The 26152-nt window shown below is 41.3% G+C and overlaps 1 protein-coding gene and 1 pseudogene across 5 annotated transcripts in view; one reads left to right on the plus strand and one right to left on the minus strand.

Moving 5' to 3' along the window:
- Positions 1 to 1798: 1798 nt before the first annotated feature.
- LOC132779783 (microtubule nucleation factor SSNA1 pseudogene) lies at positions 1799 to 2182 on the minus strand (annotated as a pseudogene).
- A 6379-nt stretch (positions 2183 to 8561) lies between these two features.
- The window catches only part of WAC (WW domain containing adaptor with coiled-coil), a 59605-nt gene continuing 42014 nt past the window's right edge, over positions 8562 to 26152 (plus strand). The window contains exons 1-4 of one of the 5 annotated variants that reach the window (XM_060782473.2): positions 8562 to 8651; positions 9160 to 9196; positions 11739 to 11832; positions 13205 to 13400. In XM_060782473.2, the coding sequence (XP_060638456.1) occupies positions 13262 to 13400 (139 nt within the window). In that variant the 5' untranslated portion in view covers positions 8562 to 8651; positions 9160 to 9196; positions 11739 to 11832; positions 13205 to 13261. Of the gene's footprint in view, positions 8652 to 8671; positions 9027 to 9159; positions 9197 to 11738; positions 11833 to 13204; positions 13401 to 26152 lie in introns of those variants that run through there. The other 4 variants (XM_067470343.1, XM_060782472.2, XM_060782471.2 and 1 more) reach the window with 4 other exon arrangements.

Below are 26152 nucleotides of genomic sequence, written 5' to 3' on the forward strand. Positions count from 1 at the left end.
GTGCCAGGTGTTGCATTTGCTGCACTGCTTCAGACAATGGCATGCTCAATTCTAATTGCTTTATTCAATGATACAGAAGCTCTTTGCAGTCATTCTTCGATGACAGACTAGTTTAATAATTTGTAGGTATGTAGGTATGTATTAGAGACAAAGCTGAAGTACTTTGGCCACATCATGAGGAGACAGGAAAGCTTAGAGAAGACAATGATGCTGGGGGAAAAGGAAGGAAAAAGGAAGAGGGGCCGACCAAGGACAAGATGGATGGATGGCATCCTTGAAGTGACTGGCTTGACTCTGAAGGAGCTGGGGGAGGTGATGGCCGCCAGGGAGCTCTGGCAAGGGCTGGTCCATGCGGTCACGAAGAGTCGGAAACGACTGAATGAATGAACAACAAGGTATGTATGCCCTCCATAGGGAGATCAGATCTGCTCCCTCCCTCTTGACGTTTCGAGCAAGCGTTTACAAATACAGAGTAGCTAATATAGGAAATCAAATGACCTGGCAATGGAACTGGACAATGCTTGAGAATAATGAGACTCTGATGATGTTGTTTTTACTGCTTTTGTGATGTCTTATACTGTTTAATGTTTTTTTTATCTATATTATATTTTATGTATACTGATTTGTTGGAAACCGCCTTGAGTCGCCGATTGGCTGAGAAAGGCGGTATACAAATACAGTAAATAAATAAATAAATAAATAAATAAATGTAGGATTATAATACTAAACCTACACCCTTTAATCTTTTTTAACTTTCAGCACCTCAAATAATTGTACCTAGTTGCAAGTACCTTCTATTCAAAACTTGTTTATCAGGCTTGAAACCAGGATGCTAAGGATGCCCATGCCTGTATGGCCTGATTTGCGGGTGATTGACTTAGGATCTTGGAGTTGTAGTTCCTCCTTATCCAGAGAGCACTGAACACAGCCAACATCAGATCTGGACCAAACTTGGTCAACAAATGCAGTAAATAAATAAATAAATAAGGGTGGAAGCTCTGATCAGTCTCCTATCTATCAAAAATGGTTGTAAGGTGGGATTCTATCCTGGTCGTAAATAAATACCTTTCTGACCGCATCTCGGCCTATGAGCCCACGAGGACCTTGAGATCGTCTGGGGAGGCCCTTCTCTCGATCCCGCCTGCCTCACAGGCACGCCTGGCGGGGACGAGGGATAGGGCCTTCTCGGTGGTGGCCCCCCGGCTGTGGAATACCCTCCCTGCAGACATCAGACAGGCGCCCTCCCTCATGACATTCCGGAAAAGACTAAAAACATGGTTATTTGAGAAGGCGTTTGACTAAGTGCCACAACAATTAGCAGTGCCACAACAATTAGCAATGACGACTGGAACGGAATATGGACAACGAGATTGGTTTATGATTCTAAGATGAGACGGCGCAGATGATTTAGTGTAATTTGTATTGTTGATTGTTATGTTTATATTGTTGTTTTGATATGCCCTTGTTGTAAACTGTTTTTATAAGTTGTAAACCGACGTGAGTCGCCCTAGGGCTGAGAACGGCGGTCAACAAATGCAGTAAATAAATAAATAAATAAATAAATAAATAAGGGTGGAAGCTCTGATCAGTCTCCTATCTATCAAAAATGGTTGTAAGGTGGGATTCTATCCTGGTCGTAAATAAATATTTGGTTTGATTGATTTGGGTATGAATGCTTATATTAAATATTTCATCCCTAAAAACTTTATTTCGACTTCCTTGATATTAAAAATGCACCATCGATACAGAAATGTGACTCAAGATCAACAGATATATAGTCTATAAGGTCTCACCAAACCTAATGTTGGTTTGACTGAGCTCCAAACAAGGAACCGTCCCCAGCCGCAGTACTTTTTAGCGCGATTGTTTTGTCCATATTCAGCCTTTCATTTTTCAAAACATTCAGCAGCATCTTAGAGCTTTCCAAGATCTTCTCATAAGCAACTTCTGTTTCAGCGAGAATTTTATCGAGTTCCTTCCGTGCAGCCATTTTCCACGCTAAACGTTCACAAACGCAGGCCAATTGTTTTGTCAGCATCTCAAGTTCGTCCTGGATTTTCTTCTTCTCCTCTTCCTCTTGTTCAATTTGTCTGTTTAGCTCTTCCCTTTGCAAGTGCAGCTCCTCCACGAATTTCACAAGCTCGTTGTTGTAGCTTTGCAGGACGGCCCCCTGGTGAGTCATCCTTCTGGCTTGGCCCTTCCAAGGAAGAAGAAGCGCTTCTTCGTCCACCACCATTCAGCTTTCTGTGCATTGGATAAAGAATGGAGGAAAGGAAACATATTTAAGAAACCACACATGAAGCCAAGACAGGCAGAACAAAAACACAAGTCAATAAACGAGGGTCTCAGTATAGTACAGCCTCAGGCATGGGCAAACTTGGCCCCTCCAGGTGTTTTGGACTTCAACTCCCACAGTTCCTAACAGCCGGTAGGCTGTTAGGAATTGTGGGAGTTGAAGTCCAAAACACCTGGAGGGCCCAAGTCTGCCCATGCCTGTATGGCCTGATTTGCAGGTGATTGACTTAGGATCTTGGAGTTGTAGTTCCTCCTTATCCAGAGAGCACTGAACACAGCCAACATCAGATCTGGACCAAACTTGGTGCACTGACCAAAATGTGCATACAGGCAGGGTTTGAGGCTGATTGACCTTGGCGCTGGGAGTTGTAGTTCACCCTTATCCAGAGAGCACGGAAGCCAGCGACTTTGCATCTGGACCAACTTGGCACACACCCCCAACATGGCCAACTTTGCATACAGGCCCACTCTGGGGATGATTGACCTAGGATCTGGGAGTTGTAGTTCACCCTTATGCAGAGAGCACTAAACCTAGCCGAATTCGGATCTGGACCAAACTTGGCACACACACCCAACATGGCCAACTTTGCATACAGGTCCACTCTGGGGGTGATTGACCTTGGCTCTGGGAGTTGTAGTTCACCCTTATCCAGAGAACACGGAATCCAGCCGAATTTGCAGCTGGACCAAACTTGGCACACACACCCAACATGGCCAACAGTGCATACAGGCCTGGTTTGGAGGTGCCTGACCTAGGATCCGGGAGTTATAGTTCACCCTTATCCAGAGAGCACTGAACCTAGCTGAATTCGGATCTGGTCCAAACTTGGCACACACACCCAACGTGGCCAACTTTGCATACAGGCCCACTCTGGGGGAGACTGGGAGTTGTAGTTCACCCTTATCCAGAGATCACTGAACCTGGCCGAATTCGGATCTGGATCAAACTTGCACACACACCCAAAGTGGCTAACTGTGCATACAAGCCCACTCTGGGGATGATTGACCTAGGATCAGGGAGTTGTAGTTCACCCTTATGCAGAGAGCACTGAACCTAGCCGAATTTGGATCTGGACCAAACTTGGCACACACACCCAAAGTGGCCAACTTTGCATACAGGCCCACTCTGGGGTTGACTGACCTAGGATCTGGGAGTCATAGTTCACCCTTATCCAGAGAGCACTGAACCTAGCCTAATTTGGATTTGGACTAAACTTGGCACACACGCCCAACATGGCCTACTGTGAATACAGACTTGGTTTGGGGGTGATTGGGTGCTGTAGTTCACCTATATCCAGAGAGAACTGAACCTAGCCGAATTCAGATCTGGACCAAACTTGGCACACACACCCAACGTGGCCAACTTTGCATACAGGCCCACTCTGAGGTTGATTGACCTAGGATCTGGGAGTTATAGTTCACCCTTATGCAGAGAGCACCGAACCCAGCAAACATCAGATCTGGACCAAACATACTCAACATGGCCACCTTCGGATACAGGCGGGGTTTGGGGAGGATTGACGCATGATTTTGGGAATTGTAGTTCACGCACATCCTTATGCATATTCCAATGAGAGCAATCATAAAAAGCAAAAGTAAAGACTGAGTTTCCTATAATAAACAGTGTTACACATTACCAAACTTTGCAAAACAAACAATGCCTTTCTCAAATAACCCGGGGACCACCGGGTCCCTAAGCTAGGTATTTTCTCCCATTGGGAGTGCATCTACATTGTAAAATTGATGCAGTTTGACACCACTTTATCTTCCTTGGCTCTGTAATATGAAATCACAGGAGTTGTAAGCTTCCTGGTGCCTCAGGAAAAGACAAGTCCTGCCATTCCACAGCACTGAGCCAGGGAAGAGTGAAAGTGGTGTCAAACCGCATTCATTCCACGGTGTAGATGCCCCCCTGACCTTTCTCCCCCCTCGCCTTCAAACCCTCGGCCAAGAAAAGCTGCAAAGCAGGCGGGCAGCTGTTCGACCCGGGCCCACCGACCTCCTTCCTCCCAGAATAGCGTTGCTGTTGCCATCCTTGGCTTAGAAGCCGGAATCCAGGGACGGGTTTCTGCGCCTGCGCAAGGCTCAGAGGTAGAAAGTGCAGGATAGGACGCCGCCCGCGCCTGCGCAGTAAGAGCTCTGAAGCCTCAGCGGCCATTGCCCTCTCTCCCTCCTTAAACCCTTCTGAAGCCCAATGCAATGCAACGCCTGGGACCAGGGGAGCAGTTATGCCAGGCATAGGCAAACTTCGGCTCTCCAGGTATTTTGGACTGCAACTCCCATAATCGTGGGAGTTGTTGTCCAGAACACCTGGAGGACCCAAGTTTGCCCATGCCTGATCTGCACTGTAGAATTAATTGCAGTTTGACATGCACCACTTCAACTTTAATGATTCAGTGCTATGGAATTCGGGAGCTGTAGTTTTGCAAGGTATTTAGCCTCCATTGGCAGATAGTGCAATGGAACCTCAACAATGCACTTTTGACACCACTTTCCTTGTTTGGTGGTTGCATTTCTGCAAATATGAATAATAATAATTGCAAAAATAAAATAAATAATTAGTTATTTGTCGAAGGCTTTCATGGCTGGAATCACTAGGTTTTGTAGGTTTTTTCGGGCTATATGGCCATGTTCTAGAGGCATTTCTCCTGACGTTTCGCCTGCATCTATGGCAAGCATCCTCAGAGGTGACCTCACCTCTGAGGATGCTTGCCATAGATGCAGGCGAAACGTCAGGAGAAATGCCACTAGAACATGGCCATATAGCCCGAAAAAACCTACAAGAACCTAATTATTTATTTAATTTTTTGTAGTGTCAGGAGCGACTTGAGAAACTGCAAGAATTGGCTGTCTGCAAGGACGTTGCCCAGGGGACACCCAGATGTTTTTATGGTTTATCATCCTTGTGGGAGGCTTCTCTCATATCCCTGCATGTGGAGCTGGAGCTGATAGAGGGAGCTCATCCACGCTCTCCTCCGATTCGAACCTGCAACCTGTCGGTTTCAGTCCTGCCGGCACAAGGTTTTAACCCACTGCACCATCAGAGGCTCCATAAATAATAATAATAATAATAATAATAATAATGTGTATTTGCATGGATGCCTAGAATTGTGGCCCAAGCACAAGGTACTAACCATGCAGGAAAGGGTTTTTTCATTTTTGTAAAATATCATATATTATCATATTATTGCTATGATATTTATTATATTATATTATTTATTTACTGCATTTGTATACCGCCTTTCTCAGCCAGAGGTGGCTCAATAACCATTTGTTATTTTAATACAATTATATAATTATAATTATATATCGTCGTCGTCATCATCATAATATATTACTACTGACTGTTATTATTGTATTGCAATGAAAGGACTACAAAGTGGAGACCACAACATGCGAGTGTGGAAAAGAGCAAACCTCAGATAACTGACACAGTGCAGTATGAGCTCTGCCACAAGCAAAATGGAGGACTTTTTTTACAGTTACATCAGAAGCAACTGATGTGGTCAAAGCAAATTCAATGTATTTTTTATAATGTATTAAAACCACGGAGTTATCAAAGGCTTTCATGGCCGGAATCTCTGGGTTGCTGTGAGTTTTCCAGGCTGTATGGCCATGTTCCAGAATAATAATAATAATAATAATAATAATAATGATAATAATAATAAAACTTTATTTATACCCCACTACCATCTCCCCAAGGGACTTGGTGCGGCATACATGAGGCCAAGCCCACAGTACATCAATAAACAAAAGCAATAACAAAAAATCAATACAATACAATTAATATAAATCGCATAAATAAAAAATAAACAATAAACAGTAACACGCAAGCATTTAAAAACCTATGGCAAGGCCAAATGTAATAGTTTTCTGGGCTGTATGGCCATGTTCCAGAAGCATTATGTCCTGACATTTCACTCACATCTATGGCAGGCATCCTCAGAGGTTGTGAGGTCTGAGGATGCCTGCCATAGATGTGGGCAAAATGTCAGGAGAGAATGCTTCTGGAACATGGCCATACAGCCCGGAAAACTCACAGCAACCCAGAGATTCCGGCCATGAAAGCCTTCTATAACTGTGGTTTTTTATGCATTATAACTGTATCCTCAATTTGCTTTGGACACGATAAAGAAATAATTACTGTATTATAACCATTTATTACTATCATATATTTGGAATGCTCTCCCTAAAGAAATCAGACAGGCTCCCCCTCTAGCTCCGTTTAGAAAAGAACTAAAAACCTGGATGTGGAAGCAAGCTTTCGAAAACGGATGATGACTACTTAATATTATGGTGGTCTTTTAGTTCTGTCAAATACCTATTGGTTTTAACTGGTTTTGCCTCCAAGATGCGATTATGTTTTTAAACCAAGTGCAAATTTTTAAGCTGTGTATTTATTGTGATACTGTTATGTTAATTTAACCTGCTTGTGATTGCTGGTTATATGTGATGTCCTGTCTTTTTGCTTTTGCTCATGTATATGTTATGATTTAATTTTGTTGTAAGCCGTCCCGAGTCCTTTTGGAGAGGGAGCATGATATAAAGATTATTATTATTATTATTATTATTATTATTATTATTTTGTGATCATATCTATTAGACATGGGCAATCTTGGACCCTCTGGGTGTTTTGGAATTCAACCCCCACAGTTCCTAACATTGATACTATTTATTTATTTATGTATAGAATAACTCTTTTAATTGATAACCTTAATTGTCTGAGGGTCAGGGATTTTTTTAATGGTTTAATGTTTTAATTTATTAATTTGTTTAATTTGGCTAACCTAATGTGTTTGTTTTGCTTATATGATTTTTTTTGGTATTTTTATGATATGCAGTTTTGTCATTTTTAACCCTTGTACACCGATTTGACATCAAAACATCAAAAAAAAAAAAAAACCAAGATTATGGCAACAAGAATGATTGACAAGTGGGAAATAGAGGGAGAAAATGTGGAGGCCGTGACAGACTTTGTATTTCTAGGCGCAAAGATTACTGCAGATGCAGACTGTGGCCAGGAAATCAGAAGACGCTTACTTCTTGGGAGGAGAGCAATGTCCAGTCTCGATAAAATAGTGAAGAGTAGAGACATCAGACTGACAACAAAGATCCGCCTAGTCAAAGCCATGGTATTCCCTGTAGTAACCTACGGATATGAGAGCTGGACCTTAGGGAAGGCTGAGCGAAGGAAGATAGATGCTTCTGAGCTGTGGTGCTGGAGGAAAGTGCTGAGAGTGCCTTGGACTGCGAGAAGATCCAACCAGTCCATCCTCCAGGAAATAAAGCCCGACTGCTCACTGGAGGGAAGGACACTAGAGACAAAGTTGAAGTACTTTGGCCACATCATGAGGAGACAGCAAAACCTAGAGAAGACAATGATGCTGGAGAAAGTGGAAGGCAAAAGGAAGAGGGGCCGACCAAGGGCAAGATGGATGGATGGCATCCTTGAAGTGACTGGACTGACCTTGAAGGAGCTGGGGGTGGTGACGGCCGACAGGGAGCTCTGGCGTGGGCTGGTCCATGAGGTCACAAAGAGTCGGAGACGACTGAACGAATGAACAACAACAACACACCGATTTGAATCCTACCCACAGGAGAAAAGCGGGATACAAATAAATAAATAAATAAATAAATAAATAATAATAATTATTATTATTATTAAGTGCAGGCCAAGGTCTTTAGGCACTGCACCCAGTGTGCTGATCACCACTGGGACCACTTATTATTATTATTATTATTATTATATGCTATTATTATTATTATTATTAATATTATTATTATTAGATACACAACAAGATTAGTACACAGTAAACAAGACAGAGGGTAATTTTGTCAGCGCCGATTGTTTTTATTATCATAATCACCATTTAATTGCTTTGTATTGTATTTGTTATTGCTTGTTTTGCTTGTATTGTTGTATTGTGGGCTCGGCCTCATGTAAGCTGCACCGAGTCCCATGGGGAGATGGTAACGGGGTATAAATAAAGTTTATTATTATTATTATTGGTAGTAGTAGTAGTAGTAGTAGTCTTCGCCCGTCTCTCGGCTCTTTCCGGAAACACCCGATGCCTTTCCCCGGCGAAGAAGGCAGGAGCGGAGAGAGCCGACGTCGCCCGAAAAGCAGGGCTTGGTCCGGAAAATACCGAAGATGAGTAGAAGGCGTGTCTTCTTCAAACCCGAAGGGGGAGGGATCGGCTGGTGTCCGGAAGCGGCCGAGGATACCCGAAGTGCGAAGCCGCGAAAAGAGGAAGGCAGGCGGAGGAGAGGGAGGAGCTTGGGCGGAAAGAGCCGAGCGGAGCCGACGTTTGGCGAAGGCGTCGTCGCTTGAGTTTCCCGGATGTAGTTGGACGGCGGTAGTGTTGGGAGCAGTGACTGAGGGAGAGGGAGGAGGAGGAGGAGGAAGGAAGGAGGAGGGGGGAGGAGACGGTGGTGGCGGCGGCGGGAGGGGGGAGACGTCGTCGTCGTCGTCGCCGCCTTCGCCTTCCTTCCTTCTGCGTTGCGTTTCCGCGTTGCGTTCCGTTGGGCGGCGAGGCGATGGGCCCGTGAGCGCCGCTGGGCCTCTCTCCTCCTCCTCCTCCTCCTCCCTCCCCTTCCTCCTTCCTTCCTTCCCCGTCCGTGGCCCAGCCGCGCCCTCCTCCTCCTCCTCCTCCTGGTCCCCTCAGTCTCTCTCTCACAGGCCGGGCATTGATGGTAATGTATGCGAGGAAACAGCAAAGACTCAATGATGGGTAAATAAGCCCCCGTCCTCCATCTTCCTCGCCCCCCCCTTCCCTCCCCCTTCCTCCCCTCCCTCTCTCCCAACCGCCAGTAACGGCCACTCTCTCGCTAACGCCACTGTTTCTCTTTTTTCTCTCCCTTCAGCTGTCACGACCGCAAGGGGGACTCGCAGCCCTACCAGGTACCTCCTTCGCCGCCGCCGCAGCGGAGTGTGGGAGGAGGGCCGGCCGCAGCTACTCCAGCGCAGGCTTGGCCCGCCGCTCTAGGCCGCAAAGGGCCTCGGCCTGCTTCCTGGGCCGCGCGAACAAGGGGAGGGAGGGAGGAAGGGGCGGCCTCCAACGGGAAGGGGGGGAGCGAGAGAGGCCTAGCGCCCCGGATCTGAGCCCAGGTCGTTTCTGTTTATCCCGGACTATCTTGCACTGTGGGCTCCTATAACCCAGTTTCAAGCAGACCACCTGGGATCAGATCCTGAGATAGAGGGTCCGTCTGGAATGACCCGTAGATAGGTCTTTTTTTCTTTTTGGGGAGGAGGGGGCGTTCCCCCCCCCCCTTTAAATTAACACAGCAGTGTGAGGCAATAGCTTAGAACAGGCATTCCTAACAGCCATGGCAGTTCCAAGTGGTGCATAAATTCAATATCATGGGCAAACTTCAGCCCTCTTGGTGTTTTGGGCTGCAGATCGCACCCTTCCTAACAGCCATGGCAGTTAAAGTGGTGGCCGACTGCATAAATTCAGTGACATGGGCAAACTTTGGCCCTCCAGGTGTTTTGAACTGCAGCTCCCACCATTTCTAACAGCCATTGGTGTCCAACTGCATAAATTCAATGACACAGGCAAACTTTGGCCCTCCTGGTGTTTTGTACTGCAGCTCCCACCATTCCTAACAGCCATGGCAGTTCAAGTGGTGTCCGACTGCATAAATTCAATGACACAGGCAAACTTCGGCCCTCCTGGTGTTTTGGACTGCAGATCCCACCACTCCTAACAGCCATGGCAGTTCAAGTGGTGGCCGACTGCATAAATTCAGTGACACGGGCAAATTTCAGCCCTCCTGGTGTTTTGGACTGCAGATCCCACCATTCCTAGCAGCCATGGCAGTTAAAGTGGTGTCCGACTGCATAAATTCAATGACATGGGCAAACTTCGGCCTTCCGGGTCTTTTGGACTGCGGATCCCACCATTCCTAACAGCCATGACAGTTCAAGTGGTGTCCAACAGCATAAATTCAATGAAATGGGCAAACTTTGGCCCTCCAGGTGTTTTGGACTGCAGATCCCACCACTCCTAACAGCCATGGCAGTTCAAGTAGTGTCCAACGGTATATATTCAACGGTGTGCCTACATCAGACATGGGCACACTTGGGCCCTCCATGTCTTTTGGATTTACACTCTCATAGCTCCTTATAACTTCGGGCCCCTTCCTTTCCTCCCTCGGCCACTTAAGTGGCTGAGGGGGGAAAGGAGGGCCTGTGGCTGTTAGGAATGATGGGAGTAGAAGTCCAAAACACCTGGAGGGCCAAAGATTGCCTATGCCTGGGCTAGAAATTAAAACTGCCCCCCCCCTTATTTATTTCTAACCCTCTCCTCAAATTTAATAAAGGGTAAGTTCTATCCAAGAGAACTGTTGTTGTCCCTTGCCACCGCCCTTTCCTGGCCCCCAACTACACTGCAGCTTCTCATGCAGTTTCAGACTGTATCATATGGTCAGGGTACATTCATTCAGTGCAGCTGAGCTCACTACAACAGGCATGTGCAAACTTTGGCCCTCTTAGAAATTATGGGAGTTGAAGTCCAAAACACCTGCCAGGCCAAAGTTTGCACATGCCTGCACTACACTGTTAAGAGTGCTGTTATTCCACTTTAAATCCCATGCCTGCCGCCTCTGGATTCCTGGGATGTGCACTTTAGGGAGGGGTCTTCAAAATTCCAAACTGGATGTGTCCTGGGCCTCATTACGTACAAAGGCCAGAATTCCACAGGGGGCTGTCATAGGATTTAAAGTGGAACAACAGTGCTTCAACAGTGTAATGTGATAATTTATATAAGTCTATATCAGGCATGGGTAAACTTCAGCCCTCCAGGTGTTTTGGGCTTCAACTTCCATAATTTCTGACAGCCAGTAACTTCCATTATTCCTGACAGCCGGTAGGCTGTTAGGAAGTGTGGGAGTTGAAGTCCAAATCACCTAGAGGGCTGAAGTTTGTCCATGCCTGGTCTACAATCATAGAACTATAGAGTTGGAAGAGACCTTGTGGGCCATCCAGTCCAACCCTCCCAAGTAGCAGGAAAATCTCATTCAAAGCATCCCCGTTTTATGGTCTACACTGGCCATATGATGCTGTCTCAAATCACCTTATAAGGCAGTGTAGATGGAGTCCTGTCAGTGAGGCGGTTTTAAATTAGGAATACATTGTGGTACCCATTTAAAAAATACAGCTTGAGCATCCCTCATCAAGCAGTGTACCTGTACTATAGAATGAATGTGGTTTGACGCCACTTTAACTGCCCTGGTTCAATGCTGCAGACTTCTGGGAGTTGTAGTTTGTTCTGTCACCAGCACAATAAAGAGTTCTTGTGCCTCGCCAAATTCCAGAACCCAGGGTTCCATAGCATTTAGCCATGGCAGTTAAACTGCATTAATTCTGTAGTGTACTTGCAATCTGAAATGCTTGGGACCAGAAGCATATTAGAATTCAGATACTGAAATACCTGTCTTTGCAGGTAGATACATAATGAGATATTTTGGAGCTGGGATCCCAGTCCAAACACAGAATTTATTTTTATTTCATACCCACTTTGTACACATTGCCCGAAGGTAATTTTACAATACTTTAAAGTTTTGACTAATTTTGTGTATGAAACAAAGTTTGTGCACATTGAATCATCAGAAATTAGAGAAGTCACTTGCGAGGACGATTTTGGAGTCTTGGAATTTGGGATAAGGAATGCTGAACCTGTACTTGCTAATGGGATAATAGCAAAAAATAGGAAGTGGTTGGAATTAGGACTGTTTGACTTATTTATCCAAAAATGGGTGTGTATAAAGATTTTGACAACTGGAGCCTGATGAAAACATTCAACACACGAAAGTGTGCTTACAGAATGTTATATTTGGTGGACACAGGTTGCTGTGGCTATTAAATAAATGCACAGCAGTTGTAACATGTGCACCTAATATCCCTTTTATTCCTGAGCAATTATTAGTCTCTCTTCAGAAATTGTAGTCTAGGAAAAATACACCACAAACATTTTTATTTCATAAAGGTCCTACTGATTGAAATCTAATCTTTACGTGCCTTGTGTGGGATAGCAGCACACAGCGAGAGGCTTACATATTTAAAACTAGTAGTAAAAGGTTTTTAAAGCTTCTTTTCATTAATTAAATAGAAACCTTTACTGTTCTCTGCAAGAAAAGCAATGTTATTGTACTGCATTTGTAGTGCACAGTGTCTTGATTATTGCCTTCTAAAATAGCAAAAAGTATTAACCTACAGGAATCTACCTAGAGGTGTCATCATAGAACTTGAATACTGATAATAGTGTTTCGATGTTTTTAAAAGGAAAATGGAAGTGATTGAAGGAAAGCATACTCAGCTATGCCTTGATAAGTTTCAGTAAAAGTGGGTTCCCTCTGAAGAAGTCCTGCCAAACATGTCTGTGACAGGCCCACCTTAAAGCTGCTATAAATTAGGAATGGCTTAAATAAAGACAACGGCAATCACTGTTAAAGCAAATCATGGAAGAGAAAAATATCCAGCAGAAAAGGGGAGGGAGCACATTAAAACATCTTCCGAACCAAGAAACCAACTTGTAAAAAAAACTCACAGTAAAGCATTATCTGTTAAGTTGGTAAAGTAATTTTTGACAGGCCCTGTACAATTGGGAAATTCAGCCAAGATGAGTACTGTAGACCATTTGTTTAGGTCTGTAGGTTTGCCAGCCCGATGTTTCAAAAAGAGTTTGTGGGTGGTATAGTGTGGTTCAGGTGGTGATGGGAGGAGTTAAAAAAAATGATTAGGCTACCACAAGCCTTTTGCAGGTGCCACATGACCTATTTTGATATCAATAGTTGTTCGTCTGATGTTATAAAAATAAAGGCCCGGAGAGGAAAAGTATTTGTCATAAAGTCTTTGTTGGCTACCAAGACACAACTTAGAATTCTGTATTTGTCTTGTAATTTCTTTCAGGCTCTTAAATACTCATCAAAGAGTCACCCCAGTGGTGGTGATCATCGGCATGAGAAGATGCGAGACACCACAGACCCTTCACCACCAAATAAAATGTTGCGGCGCTCTGATAGTCCTGAAAACAAATATGGTGACAGCACTGGACACAGTAAAGCTAAAAGCATGCATACTCACAGAGTTAGAGAGAGGGATGGTGGTGAGTTAATCTTAACTGAATTTTTCTTACAATACTGCTAGCTTCCAGTGCATGCATCAGAATACAACACATGATTCCTCAGCAGTAGTTCAGGCTAGTTATAACACTACCAGAAAGGGAAATAAGCTCATAGACTTTTGTTTATTCTGTTTTCATAGGCTGTACTATAGATCTTGGTTTTTTAACTATTACCAATACAAGGCCTCCTGAATGAGTAGCCAAAGGTTAAACAGGCCACAGTGCTTCCTTTAAATTTTCCATGTCATTTTGTTATGTATAATGTATTTCACTTATACATACTGCATTGCCAAAGTTGAAATTTTCTTAGTGCGGATTGAAAATCAGTAATGTTGATCAGTATAAGTTACACCAACATAGACCATTCAAAAATAAGGCGTTACCAATATTCTTTAAAATTGATTGAAGGTAGATTTATAATGCTTTCATTATTTGTTTTGGAAAGTGAAAGGTTGGGTTTTTAACTAAAAGTGCCAATTGGTAAATTTTTAAACTTTATTGAAATCTATAGTATTTTAAGCTCTGGTAGAAAGCATTGTTACTTATCCTTTGTGCGCTGGAGCACAGTTTGAGGTAAACGCCACCCAACACATGGATTACCTATTCCATCATCCTTACTAGTTTGGGCAGTGGTGGTTCATGGATTGAGCTGGGAGAGTTGTCTCTGAATGGCAATGGAAGCACTGGTCCTTGTTAGATCCATGAAATTACTGTACACTTTGGTCTGATACCCATGAGGCTTCAATGTCCGGGAAAAATAGTTACAGTTATACAGTCTTACAATTGCAAACAACATTTTGAAGGCAGTCATAAGGCTGATGTGGCCCTTAGTGAAAATGAGTTTGACACCCCTACTGTAGATTGTAAGCCAGGAGTTGAACGTGAACAATATAACAACAAAAATACTTGAGCACATTCTATATTTGAGCCTTCTTTTTCTAACTATTTTCTTTACATAAGTTCACGGAATAATGACATTTAGAACATACGGTGCTGAAAATGTATCATTGTTAACTTCAAATAGTGGTGTGTTATTGCTTTGAGAAAACAGTATGCTGCCATTGTCCTGCAAATAGCCTGGTGTGGAGGATTCATCTAACCTACATGTCAAGGAATTTAGGGTAAACATACTGATCTGCAAAAAAGTTTTGTAGACCTGGTCTCATTTTAGAAATTATAGAAACATTTGGTACCTCTATTTCTCCACCATTATGTTGCCTAAACAGAGCAATCTGTTACTGTAGGTTGTAATGAACTATGCCTTGAGATGAGTGAAATAAAATGAAAATACTTTAAAAAAATAAGTGCACCTCACTTCAGCAGCGTTATAACATTACAAAAACATAGAACTAGAGAGGTGGATTTCAGATCACCCACTCTGTCTTGTAGCTTTTTATTAAAACCAAACCCAACATTCAGGGTGGTTGTATTAAAAAAACAGGTGTGCTGCTATGGCTTACTTGGAGTGAAGCATAACAGTAAAAATATTTAAAGCAGAACAACATTAACAAATAGAACAATAGATTAACAAAGAACTGTTTTATAGCAGGTTTCTGAGTGATTTGTGCTACGTATTTACATATTCTACAGAAAATGGGCTAATGACAAGCTAGGTGGACTAGTTTAGTTTGGGTTAAGTTTTCCTCAAAGGGGTCTGTGTTGTAATCCTTACTAAAAGAATAAGAAGCCTCTTTCAACCAAAGGGATGAATTCAATTTTTGAATCAATTATTGGGTTTGTGTAGATGCATTCCATCTCTTAGAAAAGTGAAAAAGTAGCCATATACCCGGAATATCAAGGCAGAAAATCCCACAATATCTGCTTTGAACTGGTTTATCTGAGTCCACACTCAGATAATGTGGGATTTTCAGCCTTGATATTCTGGGATATAGGGTTGTATGTAAGGGCCCCTGGTCCTACGGGAATAGTGCTACTTCAATAGTACGGTACAGTGATTCAGTTTTTGGGTGCCATGTGTGCCCACCTTCCTGCACTGTTCTCCAAAGCTGTTTCTTTTCAGATCAGAGTAGTTGTTAGTCTTTTTTCTAGCTCTGGAATAGCTAGAAATTATTATGGTAACATAATAAGAGGATGAGATATCAGTACCCAGCATCATTACCGATGGGATGCTTTTCTCACATGACAGCAAAATAATGGACACTTAGTATTTGCTAGTTATACGTTTATCTGTCACACAGATGTATATTTTAGTTACTGTGCATTTTACTTGTCACCTGAAACATCAGTGGTATGTTCGGTTTGAAAAGAAAGAAAGAAAATGATAGCAAGAGTGCAATATATGAAAGTATCAGTATCTTAATGTTGTTTGTATTACTTTCATAACATTCATTTTAGAAAAATAAATGTCTTGTGTGAGGCTAGGCTAGTGCAGGCATGGGCAAACTTTGGCCCTGCAGGTATTTTGGACTTCAACTCTCACAATTCCTAACAGCCAGTAAGCTGGCCGGGATATTTGGGAGTTGAAGTTCAAAACATCTGGAGGGTCAAAGTTCGCCCGTAGCTGGGCTAGCGTGATCTTCTTTCTGTCATGGATATATTAATACAGTGGTCCCTTTGGGGTTTGGTTCCAGACCTGTGTGAACATACACAATGTATTCCAAAATTGGAGGATGCTCAAGTCACATTATATACAATGACATATTAAAACAATGGTCCCTATATAAAATGATGAAATCAAGATTTGTGCATTGGGTTTTTTTCTCAAGCTGTGTGTGAGTAAATTCATGGTTGCAGACTAAACAGAGAGACAAAACGTTCATCCGAAGGGGTTTTCTTGAAAATAATTAATTTGAAGTGAGTGAGAGTAAATTTGTTTTAGTCTTTAAAAAATCATAAGATCACATGGGTCCTGACTTACTTGGAGGTTGATTTCCTGTACTTCACAATGTAACTTGAGGTGGACATAAATATTCTACAAGAAATCCTTTGAGATTGGGGGGATATAGTCTAACAGAAAGGAAATAGTAATAGAGTGAGTGGTTTTACTCAACCTACTGCTAATCTTAGAGGTTTAAAGCACAAAACATCAGAACCTAATCTTTTGCATGCTAGAGAAGTGGAGATGGTTATCCAGAGGACCCAAAGTGGCAGAAGTTTCTGATACCAAGGGGGCTTGGCTGGGGAGATCTGGTTTGCATTAAGATGATGTCCTCTCCATAGGGGCATACAGAAAGTAACTGTTAAGAACTGTTTTTTTTTCCACTTTGCCATCTCTAACAGGGTTCCACATGGAGAAAACAGTTAAAGAAAGGGAAGCAGCTTGTTTTCTGTGTCTTCTGCAGCAGGTGCAGAGAGCACAAGGGCAGTAGAGATAGTTCATTTGCTGTTACGGTTTTTACAGCAGGCTTTCCAAGTAGAGAAAGCAGTCTTCCATTTTTCTGTAGCTCCAATATATAGAGGAAGCTCCCTTTAAATCTAAGATTGCAGTTTCTTCCTCCACCTGATGTATCTTTTAAATAGGCAAAGGTACTATCAAATGACAGCAAGATTTGAGTTCCTCCCTCCCCCTCAGATTCCTGCTTCTAAGCAGACAAAAGGGAAACCATTATTTTGAGTAATGTCGAGATTGCAGTTGTATTCTTTCCCTTTCTCAACCTAGACAGGTAAAAGAGGATCAGTCATGTTTTCTTGATCCTCAGAATTTCATGCCAAAACTCTGAACACTCTTGTTTCCTTGCCTCAACTTCATTTCCTTGCCCCTCTGGCCTTGCTCAAGTGCACAGGCATGTTGAGAGAGCTATGAATTGTGGGCGAAACCTTTCTCTCTCTTCCTTGAAAAAGGTGAAGTTTAATTACCATAAATTGGGGCTCACCTGTAGAAAGAATATAGTACTATTGAGTATTAGGAACACTTATCCCTTCCAAGAAAATAGTGTAGGCTTCGGATTGTGCATGTTAAACTTAAAAATCCAATTTGGAATTTTAAAATGTCTTATTTGGAATTTGTTAAACATTTCTCCTTGGTCTCTCTCCCCCCCAAGAATACTAATAGCTTTTAATAGAAAAGTGTCTCTCTCCTAGATTGAAACACATACACATTTCCAGATTCTGCATTCAGAATCTGGAAATGTGGGAGATGTATATATATATCCGGTGGGATCTGCAGTTGCTTTTGATGGGAGTGTGGGCTGTTTTGGACTCTTGTCATTTCATAATTAGAAAAAAAAACATTCTTGATCCTTCTCTAAAAGAAGGCTGTTATTTAGATCTTTAAGAGGTCCTTGAAAGTACTATGTGCAGTAATTAAGAAACAAAAAGAAATTAGTCAAATAGCTGACTATGACAGATGGGATGTTCAATTTAGAGCAGCAGTGTGTGTGCCCCTCAAAAGCTTCTTTATGTATCCCTCACCTAGCTTTTCTTTTTTAGGTCAAAATGAGAATTTCAGCTCTTGGAAGCCTCCAAGAGCAACCTCAACAAGGCATGAGGACCTTCTCCCCACTTTTGCGCACCTCTTACTCACCTTTAGCTAGATAAACTGTTGAGGCTCTTAGAATGTACTGAGATTAGAAAATCAATCCCCCCCCCCCCAATTTGCTCACCTATGTTTCACTGTGCCCTGTGAGCATCTTAATTAGAATCCCTGCCTTCATATAATTTCAGTAATTATACTCACTTCATTTTCCCTGGTTATTTCTTTCCATAATATATGTTCTAAACTTGATAAATCTGGAAGTCCTTTTATCTGTTGTACATGTAGCCATTCTTTATCAATATTTTAATGACTTATTCTTATATGTGTTTAAGTTCCGTTGCACTTAGTGCTACATCACTTTTGAATGTTCGGGATTGTGTTATCAGGGATTTGTCTTTGCTTTTGCTGGAATACTTGAATTTGTATTTTTCTCTCAGGACACACTTTCAGTTGAAACACTTAGTTGTTGTAAACCAGATCAACTGACACATTTAGTTTAGAAGTTAATATTTAGAGTTTAGAATGTAAAGGCAAAAAGCGTTGAAGCTGTGGAATCATAGTGAGGTGTTAATAAGAAGTTCATACACTTCAGATTGACTTTCTGAGGCAGTTAATGCTCTCTGTCCATTTTTGTATTGTGTAAAAGGGTATTTGTGTAAAAAGAATGTCAAGGGCCCTTTGTAACAATACATTTATTTTTGGCTTTTTTTTAAAAAAAAAATTCAACTTGGCTTTGAGATAATGTATTTTTGATATCTGATGCAAAGCTATTTTTCTAGGATATAGACTGACATGTGCTTGAGCTTTCATTCCTAATAGCTTTGAGCTCCTCTTTTTAACCCCCCCCCCCCCCCCCGAAAGATCAGTCATCTTTCACAGATCACCTTTAGTCATGAGGAACTGCTATTAAAAGTTGTCCCTGACTTTGTGGTTCCGCTCAGGAGATGGTTTATTTATTGTGTTAAACGCGAGCCGAGGGTACAGTTGTAATGTGTTTAAAAACACAAGGTTTAAAAACTTGCCATTAAACTAAACGTCCTTTGACCAGTAGCTGGCCTCTTGCAGTGCCTCTGGTGTTGCTATAAGAAGGTCCTCCATTGTGCATGTGGCAGGGCTCAGAATAAATTGTAATAGGTGGCCTGTGGTTTGCTCTTCTCCACACTCCACTTTGTGGCCCCATTTCTTAAGGTTTCCTCTGCATTTCGTGGTGCCAGAGCGCTGTCTGTTCAGCGCCTTCCAAGTTGCCCAGCAGAAGGTGAATTCCATTCTTTCAAATCATGTATTTGAGTTCTTCACTAGCATTCTGTATCCAGTATCTGAGTTGTTGCACATGCAAACTAGGGGCTGCTACCTTAGACTTTAACTAATCGACTCACTAGGGAGTTTTAAAAGTTGCCAGTATTGGTCTGAGGATTCAGGTTTAAATAAAGTTACTGGTTCCATCTGAAGTATACCCACTGAATTAGGGCCCTTCCACACAGCTGTATAACCCAGAATATCAAGGCAGACAGTCCCACAATATCTGCTTTGAACTGGGTTATCAGAGTCCACACTACAATATATTCCAGTTCAAAGCAGAAAATGTAGGATTTTATTTAGCTGTGTGGAAGGGGTCATAGTTGACTTTAAGCATTTATTTTCTCATTAGTAGGGTCTACTCTAGTTGAGATCAGTAATTGTATTTAGCCATAAACCTCAGAGGTAGTGAATTCTATTCTGAGAGAAAGAAGATAAAGCCCCAGATTCTTACCCCTTTTTATGGAGATAATCTTGGTTGTCCTAACACACAGTCCCTCAGATTATTGGGGGCCTGGAGAGTAGATTGAAAAAAACACATCCCTATACACACAGCACACATCTTATTTGTAGTCCAAAAACATGAAAGAACACTATAATATTTAAAATGAAGAACTATTTTAACCAAAGTCGTTTCAGACTTAGCGATCCGAAGTCCATAAAGTTTATGGCGGGGGCTGGTTAAATGACCTTGGAAGGCTGCATCTGGCCTGCAGACTTTAATTTGGGGACCCCTGCCCTAATGGATGATGTGCACTAGGGAAAGGCTGAAGATAATACAATCTTATGAATGCAAAAGGTTTTTGCTGCAGCATTTGATACTGTGGCAAATGAACTATGGATCCAGGTTAGGTTTAAAGTTACTGTGTTGCAGTAGGTCTAATAATTCAGAAATGCATGGTCCCTGAAGAGCATATTCCTTCTTTCTATTATGCACATAGTGTATCTGATGAGACTGTTTTACTGTTTTAACGATGGCTTATGTATTGTTAATTATGCTTTTATGTCTAATTGTGGTTTTAATTTTGTAATTTGTTATGTAATGGCTTTGGAATGGGGCTCATCCTGAGTCCCCCTTCGGGGGTTGAGAAGGACGGGATAGAAATGCGAGAATAAATAAATAAATAAATATTTCAGAATTCAACTGTATTATGGACCCAATGATGCATTTCCATGAAACATTGGGAGAGATCATGTGAACTATGAAGATCAGCTGCAACTGTCCCTTTCCTTTTCAGTTAGATAATTCAGAGAATCTTGAACAGCTGTCTGGAACTACTTTGGAAATAGATGAAGGCAAAAAGGTTGAAACTTAATAAGACAGTAGTGCTGTGGGCTGAGAGGTTTGCATTGCTGCATGGGCTATACATCTGATCTTGGCTAAGATTGCCCTCCCTTAGAAGGCGCAAGTTAGCAGCTTGTTTGTACCTGTGCAGATGGCATTGACAGCCAGGATCAAAATTTTATTACTTGGATAGTCTTGTAAGATAGAAGCTCAAACCATGTAATCCTAATTCTACATTAGTTGCTCACTAGCCCCACAGACACAGTTCAAGGTGCTAGTGTTGACTTGTAACCTCATCATACAATAGGCTGCAAGTGTCCTAGGACACTTTCAACACAGCTGAACAATGGATCCCCATGCCGCCCATCACACAACGCAGGTTGAATTCCGGCGGGCTCCGTTGATGAACTGGTGCAGAATCGTTCTGGGACGCTTGGCCCAGAACACACGGGTGGCCTCCCATGCTCCATAAGGAATTATGGGGCCCACATGGGGGAAGTCATGTGGCAATGCTTCCTCAAGTGTCCTGCTGCCCTGCCAATTTGCCACGGAGGCTGGAAAATTGATCTGAGGGACCTCATCAGTGAGATGAGGGCCTTTATCTCACACTCCTCTGTTTAAAGTTTAAATGCTACTCCTACCAATAAGGTCAGCTGGTTTGGCAGATCCTACTATTGTAGGAACCTTTTCTGTTAGCTCCATAGGTTCCCTCACAGTGCAGTCATTCAAACAAGTCTTTAAAAAACCTGTCTTGAATCTTGTCCCCCATGTCCAAGAAGGATCCCCCTTCCCCCCCCCCCCCCCGGCAAGTAAACAATATTGGCTGCTATTGTATTCATTGTAATTGTCACCTGGGATGTTTGTGTTGCTGTGTAAAATGCCTAGAAACTGAATTAGATTGATTTTTAATACAGTGTCACAGAAGGTACCATTTTGTCAAACATCGTTCCGTATCTATATAAAGCCACCAGGAGAGTTTGTTTCATATGCTGATGACATCCAGCACTATTACTCCTTGCCATTTAGCACTGTAGTAGTAAGAGGAGTGCTTGCAGAACTCAGCTTAATAGGCTGTGCCTGACCCTCCTGAATAGAGTAATATGATATCTATGCCTTAGATCAGTGGAGTTATATTTGTGGCCCTCCAGATGTTTCAGACTCCAACTCCCAGAAGCCCTAGCCAGCTTGTCCAATGTCAAGAAATTCTGGGAGCTGAAGTCCAAAACACCTGAAGGGCCACAAGTTTAACACCAAAGCTCATATCATTCTACAGTTTTAAATACCTATTGGGCTAAAACTTCATTGCTACAAGAATTTAAATTGATTTCTGCCCCTACATTTTCATATCTATCATTATATACTCCTGCATGTTGTTGGGTGGCAATATAGGAACTTGGTTACATTGGCTGTGTTATTAAAATGTCCTACTGTGCATGAATATTGGAGAATGGTGTCATCTGCTGAGTGATTTGTTAGTCTGTAAAGTTCTATGGAAAACCTTTTATCTGTGCATACTAACAATGAGAATGTGCAATTGAAAACATTTCTTAGAGGCAGCTTGTATAGACCTTTTCAGGAAATGGAGGGTCTGAAAAAAACCCTACATTGATTCACATTAGAGAAGTATAAGGTAGGTTGATTTGATGGAAGGGACTGGCTTGTGTTAAAAAGGTAAGACGAAGATCTGGACAAGAGGGTATTATTCTGGGCAACATAAATCCCTTTCATTCTGTTTACTAGTGAAAAGTAATATTCAGTACTCTGCCAGGATTGTTTAAAAATAAATTGTCCATCCTACCATATCTGAGTGTTTTAAAAAAGTAAAATGTTGTGCAATGTCTTATAAGATACTCAAAATATTTGTTATGGTAATTCATTGTCAACCCTTTTAAACATGATACATGCTTTCTGTTGATCTTAGTGGATGTAGTTTCTTTTGATTATGTGTCATTTTAAAATTAGTTGCATAAAATTAATTTTTTTAAAAAAGAAATAAAATGTTTCTGGGAATTCAGTAAGTGGAGCATATGGGAACTGACGTGTGCAAATTATTGAGTTCATATTGGTAAGCCTTAATATTGAAAAACCTGCACAATGCTTTCTGGGACCAATTAAAAGTGTTGGTTTTCAGTTTTAAAGTCCCAGACATCTTGAGACCTACCTGTCCCAGAGACCACCTATCTCATTATGAAACTTTCTGGACATTTACCAGCTCCAGGAAAGATCCTCTTGAGAGAATCATCAACTACAGTCTTGAGGAGCATGAAGAAAAAAGAAACTAAAAAGATTGTGCTTTATTATTTAATAATAATAGGCCCCATTAGGAAATATACATGGGAAGGAAATATACATGAAAACAACTCTGCAGTGTAGGAAACATATCTTCAATATATATATATATATATATATATATATATATATATATATAGTTTAAATAAGGAAAATTGCATATTTCCTTATCGATACTGTAGTGTTTTCAGGCAATTCCTTTCTCCCAGATGCCCTTGAAGATTTCCTACTATCTACTTAGAAGATTTTGAAAACCCTTCAACTTTCATTCATGTGCTTTAATTTTGCCAACAAGTGGTCTTGAGTTCCTGGCTCAGAAAAAACTTCTATAGCTTAGACTAAAAGTGAGTACATAGAGACAACAAGTAATGTCTGTGTTAATGCCCTTATGTAATTGGATATTATATGTGTATATGTTTTCTTGCTGTGGTTTCTATATAACACTCTGAAGAAAACCTCTACATTGTCTGCAAGCCAACATTTGTAAAAAGAGTTTCTTAGCAAATAAAAGACCTTCTTTTTAGCATCATTAGATGTCACTGCATTTTCTTTGCAGATTTCATTGAACAAGTTCTTTCTAGGTTTTTCTCCTCTTTCTTGCTTGATAGACACAATACTTCTTTGTTGCTCCCACACTAGAATGCACTCTCTGTGGAGTTGCTCAGCTCCTACTCTCGCTTTTAGCATCTGTTTTGATAGTTATTGATTATAATTATTTTGTTGGTCTTATTGTTTCATTGGTTTGTAATCTGTTTTAATTATGTTTATTGACTGAATATTTTTCAAGGGGAAAACATGATAAAAATTACAAATGCAGTCACATGTCTACATGGGTATCGGGAAAATAGATGGGAGTTATTGGGGAAGGGTAAGCAGCCTTTAGTTAAGACATCAGCAATGGGTAGCCTTTTTGTCTAGAGTTTGAATCTCCAACAGGCAAGATGATACTGCTTTGTGAGGCGAAACCCATCATCACATACAGAGCTAGTTGGAAACATTTACATAGTTTTAGGTAATGTAATGCATTGTAGAATTGAGCTGTTAGTACAGACGACGTTATGTTCTCAGCCCATGCATGTTAGATCTGCAGGTGAAGAGAGTTTCAACCTTATACTTATTAGCAATAGTAAAATAGAAAAGAGTAGTAAATGTAGTAAAACAGAAAGAGCAGTAAATAATTCCAGCTCATGGAACATATTTGCAGAAAAGGTTGTACTCGCCCTTTTATTCTGAAGCAGTATGTAGAATTTAAAAATAAGTTTGTGTTAGATCTGCACAAACTTATTTTTTGTGTATTATAACAATTCTTCACAATAGGAATACACAGTCTAGTAAATAGGCAGTATAATTCCAGATCATTGCCGTGCTGCTTAGGGATTATGACTGTTGTAATTCAAAAAAATCTGGAAAGCACATGCTTGCTCAAGTTTAGTGCTACATGAATGCACACAAGTAAATGACAGGCTCAGACATTCTCCTATGCAGAGTATAAGCATCTGTTCCCAGATTTAAACCTCTGAGATTGGGAAAATGTGGATTTAACAAGTAGAATAGTAAACCTATGATTACAAAATGAGATTTGATTTTGACTTGGTTCTATTAACTTTGTTATGCCCAAAATGGGCTAAAATGTATTTGCATACTTTTGGGAGGTTGCGTAGCTTTGGTCTGCCACTATCAAAAGGGAGAATGTTGAGGAAAGAATCTTCGGGAAAGAAATTTCCCTGCCTTCTTTTGCACATAAATTTAAGGGAAATTAGAAAATGCAATAAATAGCAAGCATCAAGCATTGGGTTTTGTGTTGTGGGTAATGTTTGCTCCTTAACTGGGCTGTGTTGCAGTACAAATATATGACAAATCTGTCGTTCCCTTAACAAGTATGCCCTACTACATGGAGCTCTTTGTTTCCTGTGGGTTTGGCAAAGCAGGCTAGAAATTAGTGGGAGATTTGTATTGATTGTTCTTTTGTTATGATTTTAATTTCTTTAGTGAACATGTTGTGAACATGTGAAAAAAATAATTAAAAAACCCTGCAAGCCTGTGTGGAGAAATTTATATTTGCTTACCTTCTCTTTTCTTCTTTTTGTAATGACATAAATTATGCCTGCTTGTTTCCTTAGATGCTATTCCCACTGTGTTAAATTGAGCGTAGAGTATGACCCTCATATGTTCAATATCCACAGTGTCACTTACATCCTTAAAATGTGCTCTTTCTTGGTATTTTCTATGTTCTCCAGTTTGGTTATTTGGGGTATTCTTCCACCAGAGGTTGCAATGGGGTTTGCTATTAACTGTGATTTCATGTTTCCACACTTAGTTCAGGAGTGTATCCTCTATGGATATGGAAGTCATACAATATTTACATTTCAATTTGCATGGGAATGCCGACTTTATAGAGTTTTATTCCATGCATATTTTCATAGGAGTAAGCACTGCTGGGGGGGGGGGGGGTGGCCCTTATTCATAAATCAGTGAGGATCGTAGACCTGAGTCAATTTTGCTATTTTGGCAGTCTGTTAAATGGAACATATGTTAAATTCAGTGTCTTAGCTGTTCAATAGGGTAGGAAAAGGATATGACACCCAGAGATGCTTCCCTCATCATATAAATATTATTCCTAGTAAAGATAAGACTTGAAGCATGTGGGGGCTGTTCAGTGGCTCCCATCCTCTGAAGGGTCCTTTCACGAGAGGCTTTGCTGGCCCTCTGCTTTCTTTTTTCCAGCAAGCAAATGCATTTTGTTTAAGCAGGCATTTAATGTGTGTGTGTGTGTGTGTGTGTGAAGGGGGTATTGGGAGTGTTTGGACTTTTGTATGTTATTCATTATTTTAAAACATTTTGAAGTAATTTTAACTGTTCTTAAATGTTAATATTTTTATTTTACATCTTTTGGAAGCTGTCTTGCTCCCATACCTGCAGAAAGATGACATTTGAATTAAATAAATAAAATGCATGCAGTCTTTACTCTTCGAAATGTTTTCTTCCACAATACTTTTTCTGGATAGTGTTTTTAAATGGCTTTTATAGATAGACATGACATGGCTGGTGTGTAGAAGTGATTTTGGATAGTGACCTGATTGTCCCAAGCATGTTTACTTGTGTTGCAGTAACTTCGTTTCCTTTGCATTATGAGAGTTTAAAAATAATGAAACTGATATGATGATGATGAGGGTTCTTGTGAAACATGTGCTAGAACAGTGGTTCCCAACCTTTTTTTGACCAGAGACCTCTTTGTTCAGTGACGACTTGAGCAGGGACCACTCTCCAAAATTAGTACCAAAAGGGCTAGGATTACTGTTTTTGGTCAACTTTAGATTCAGTTTGGTTATTTGGGGTGCTGATTCAGAAAATTGCATTGGATAACGACATCAGTTCTAGTTTCTGATACAGAACATACGCCATCCCGTAATCGCCATCTGCTCGCCCACA

This window comes from Anolis sagrei, chromosome 6 (assembly GCF_037176765.1).
Source record: "Anolis sagrei isolate rAnoSag1 chromosome 6, rAnoSag1.mat, whole genome shotgun sequence".
In the NCBI taxonomy this organism is placed as follows: Eukaryota; Metazoa; Chordata; class Lepidosauria; order Squamata; family Dactyloidae; genus Anolis; species Anolis sagrei.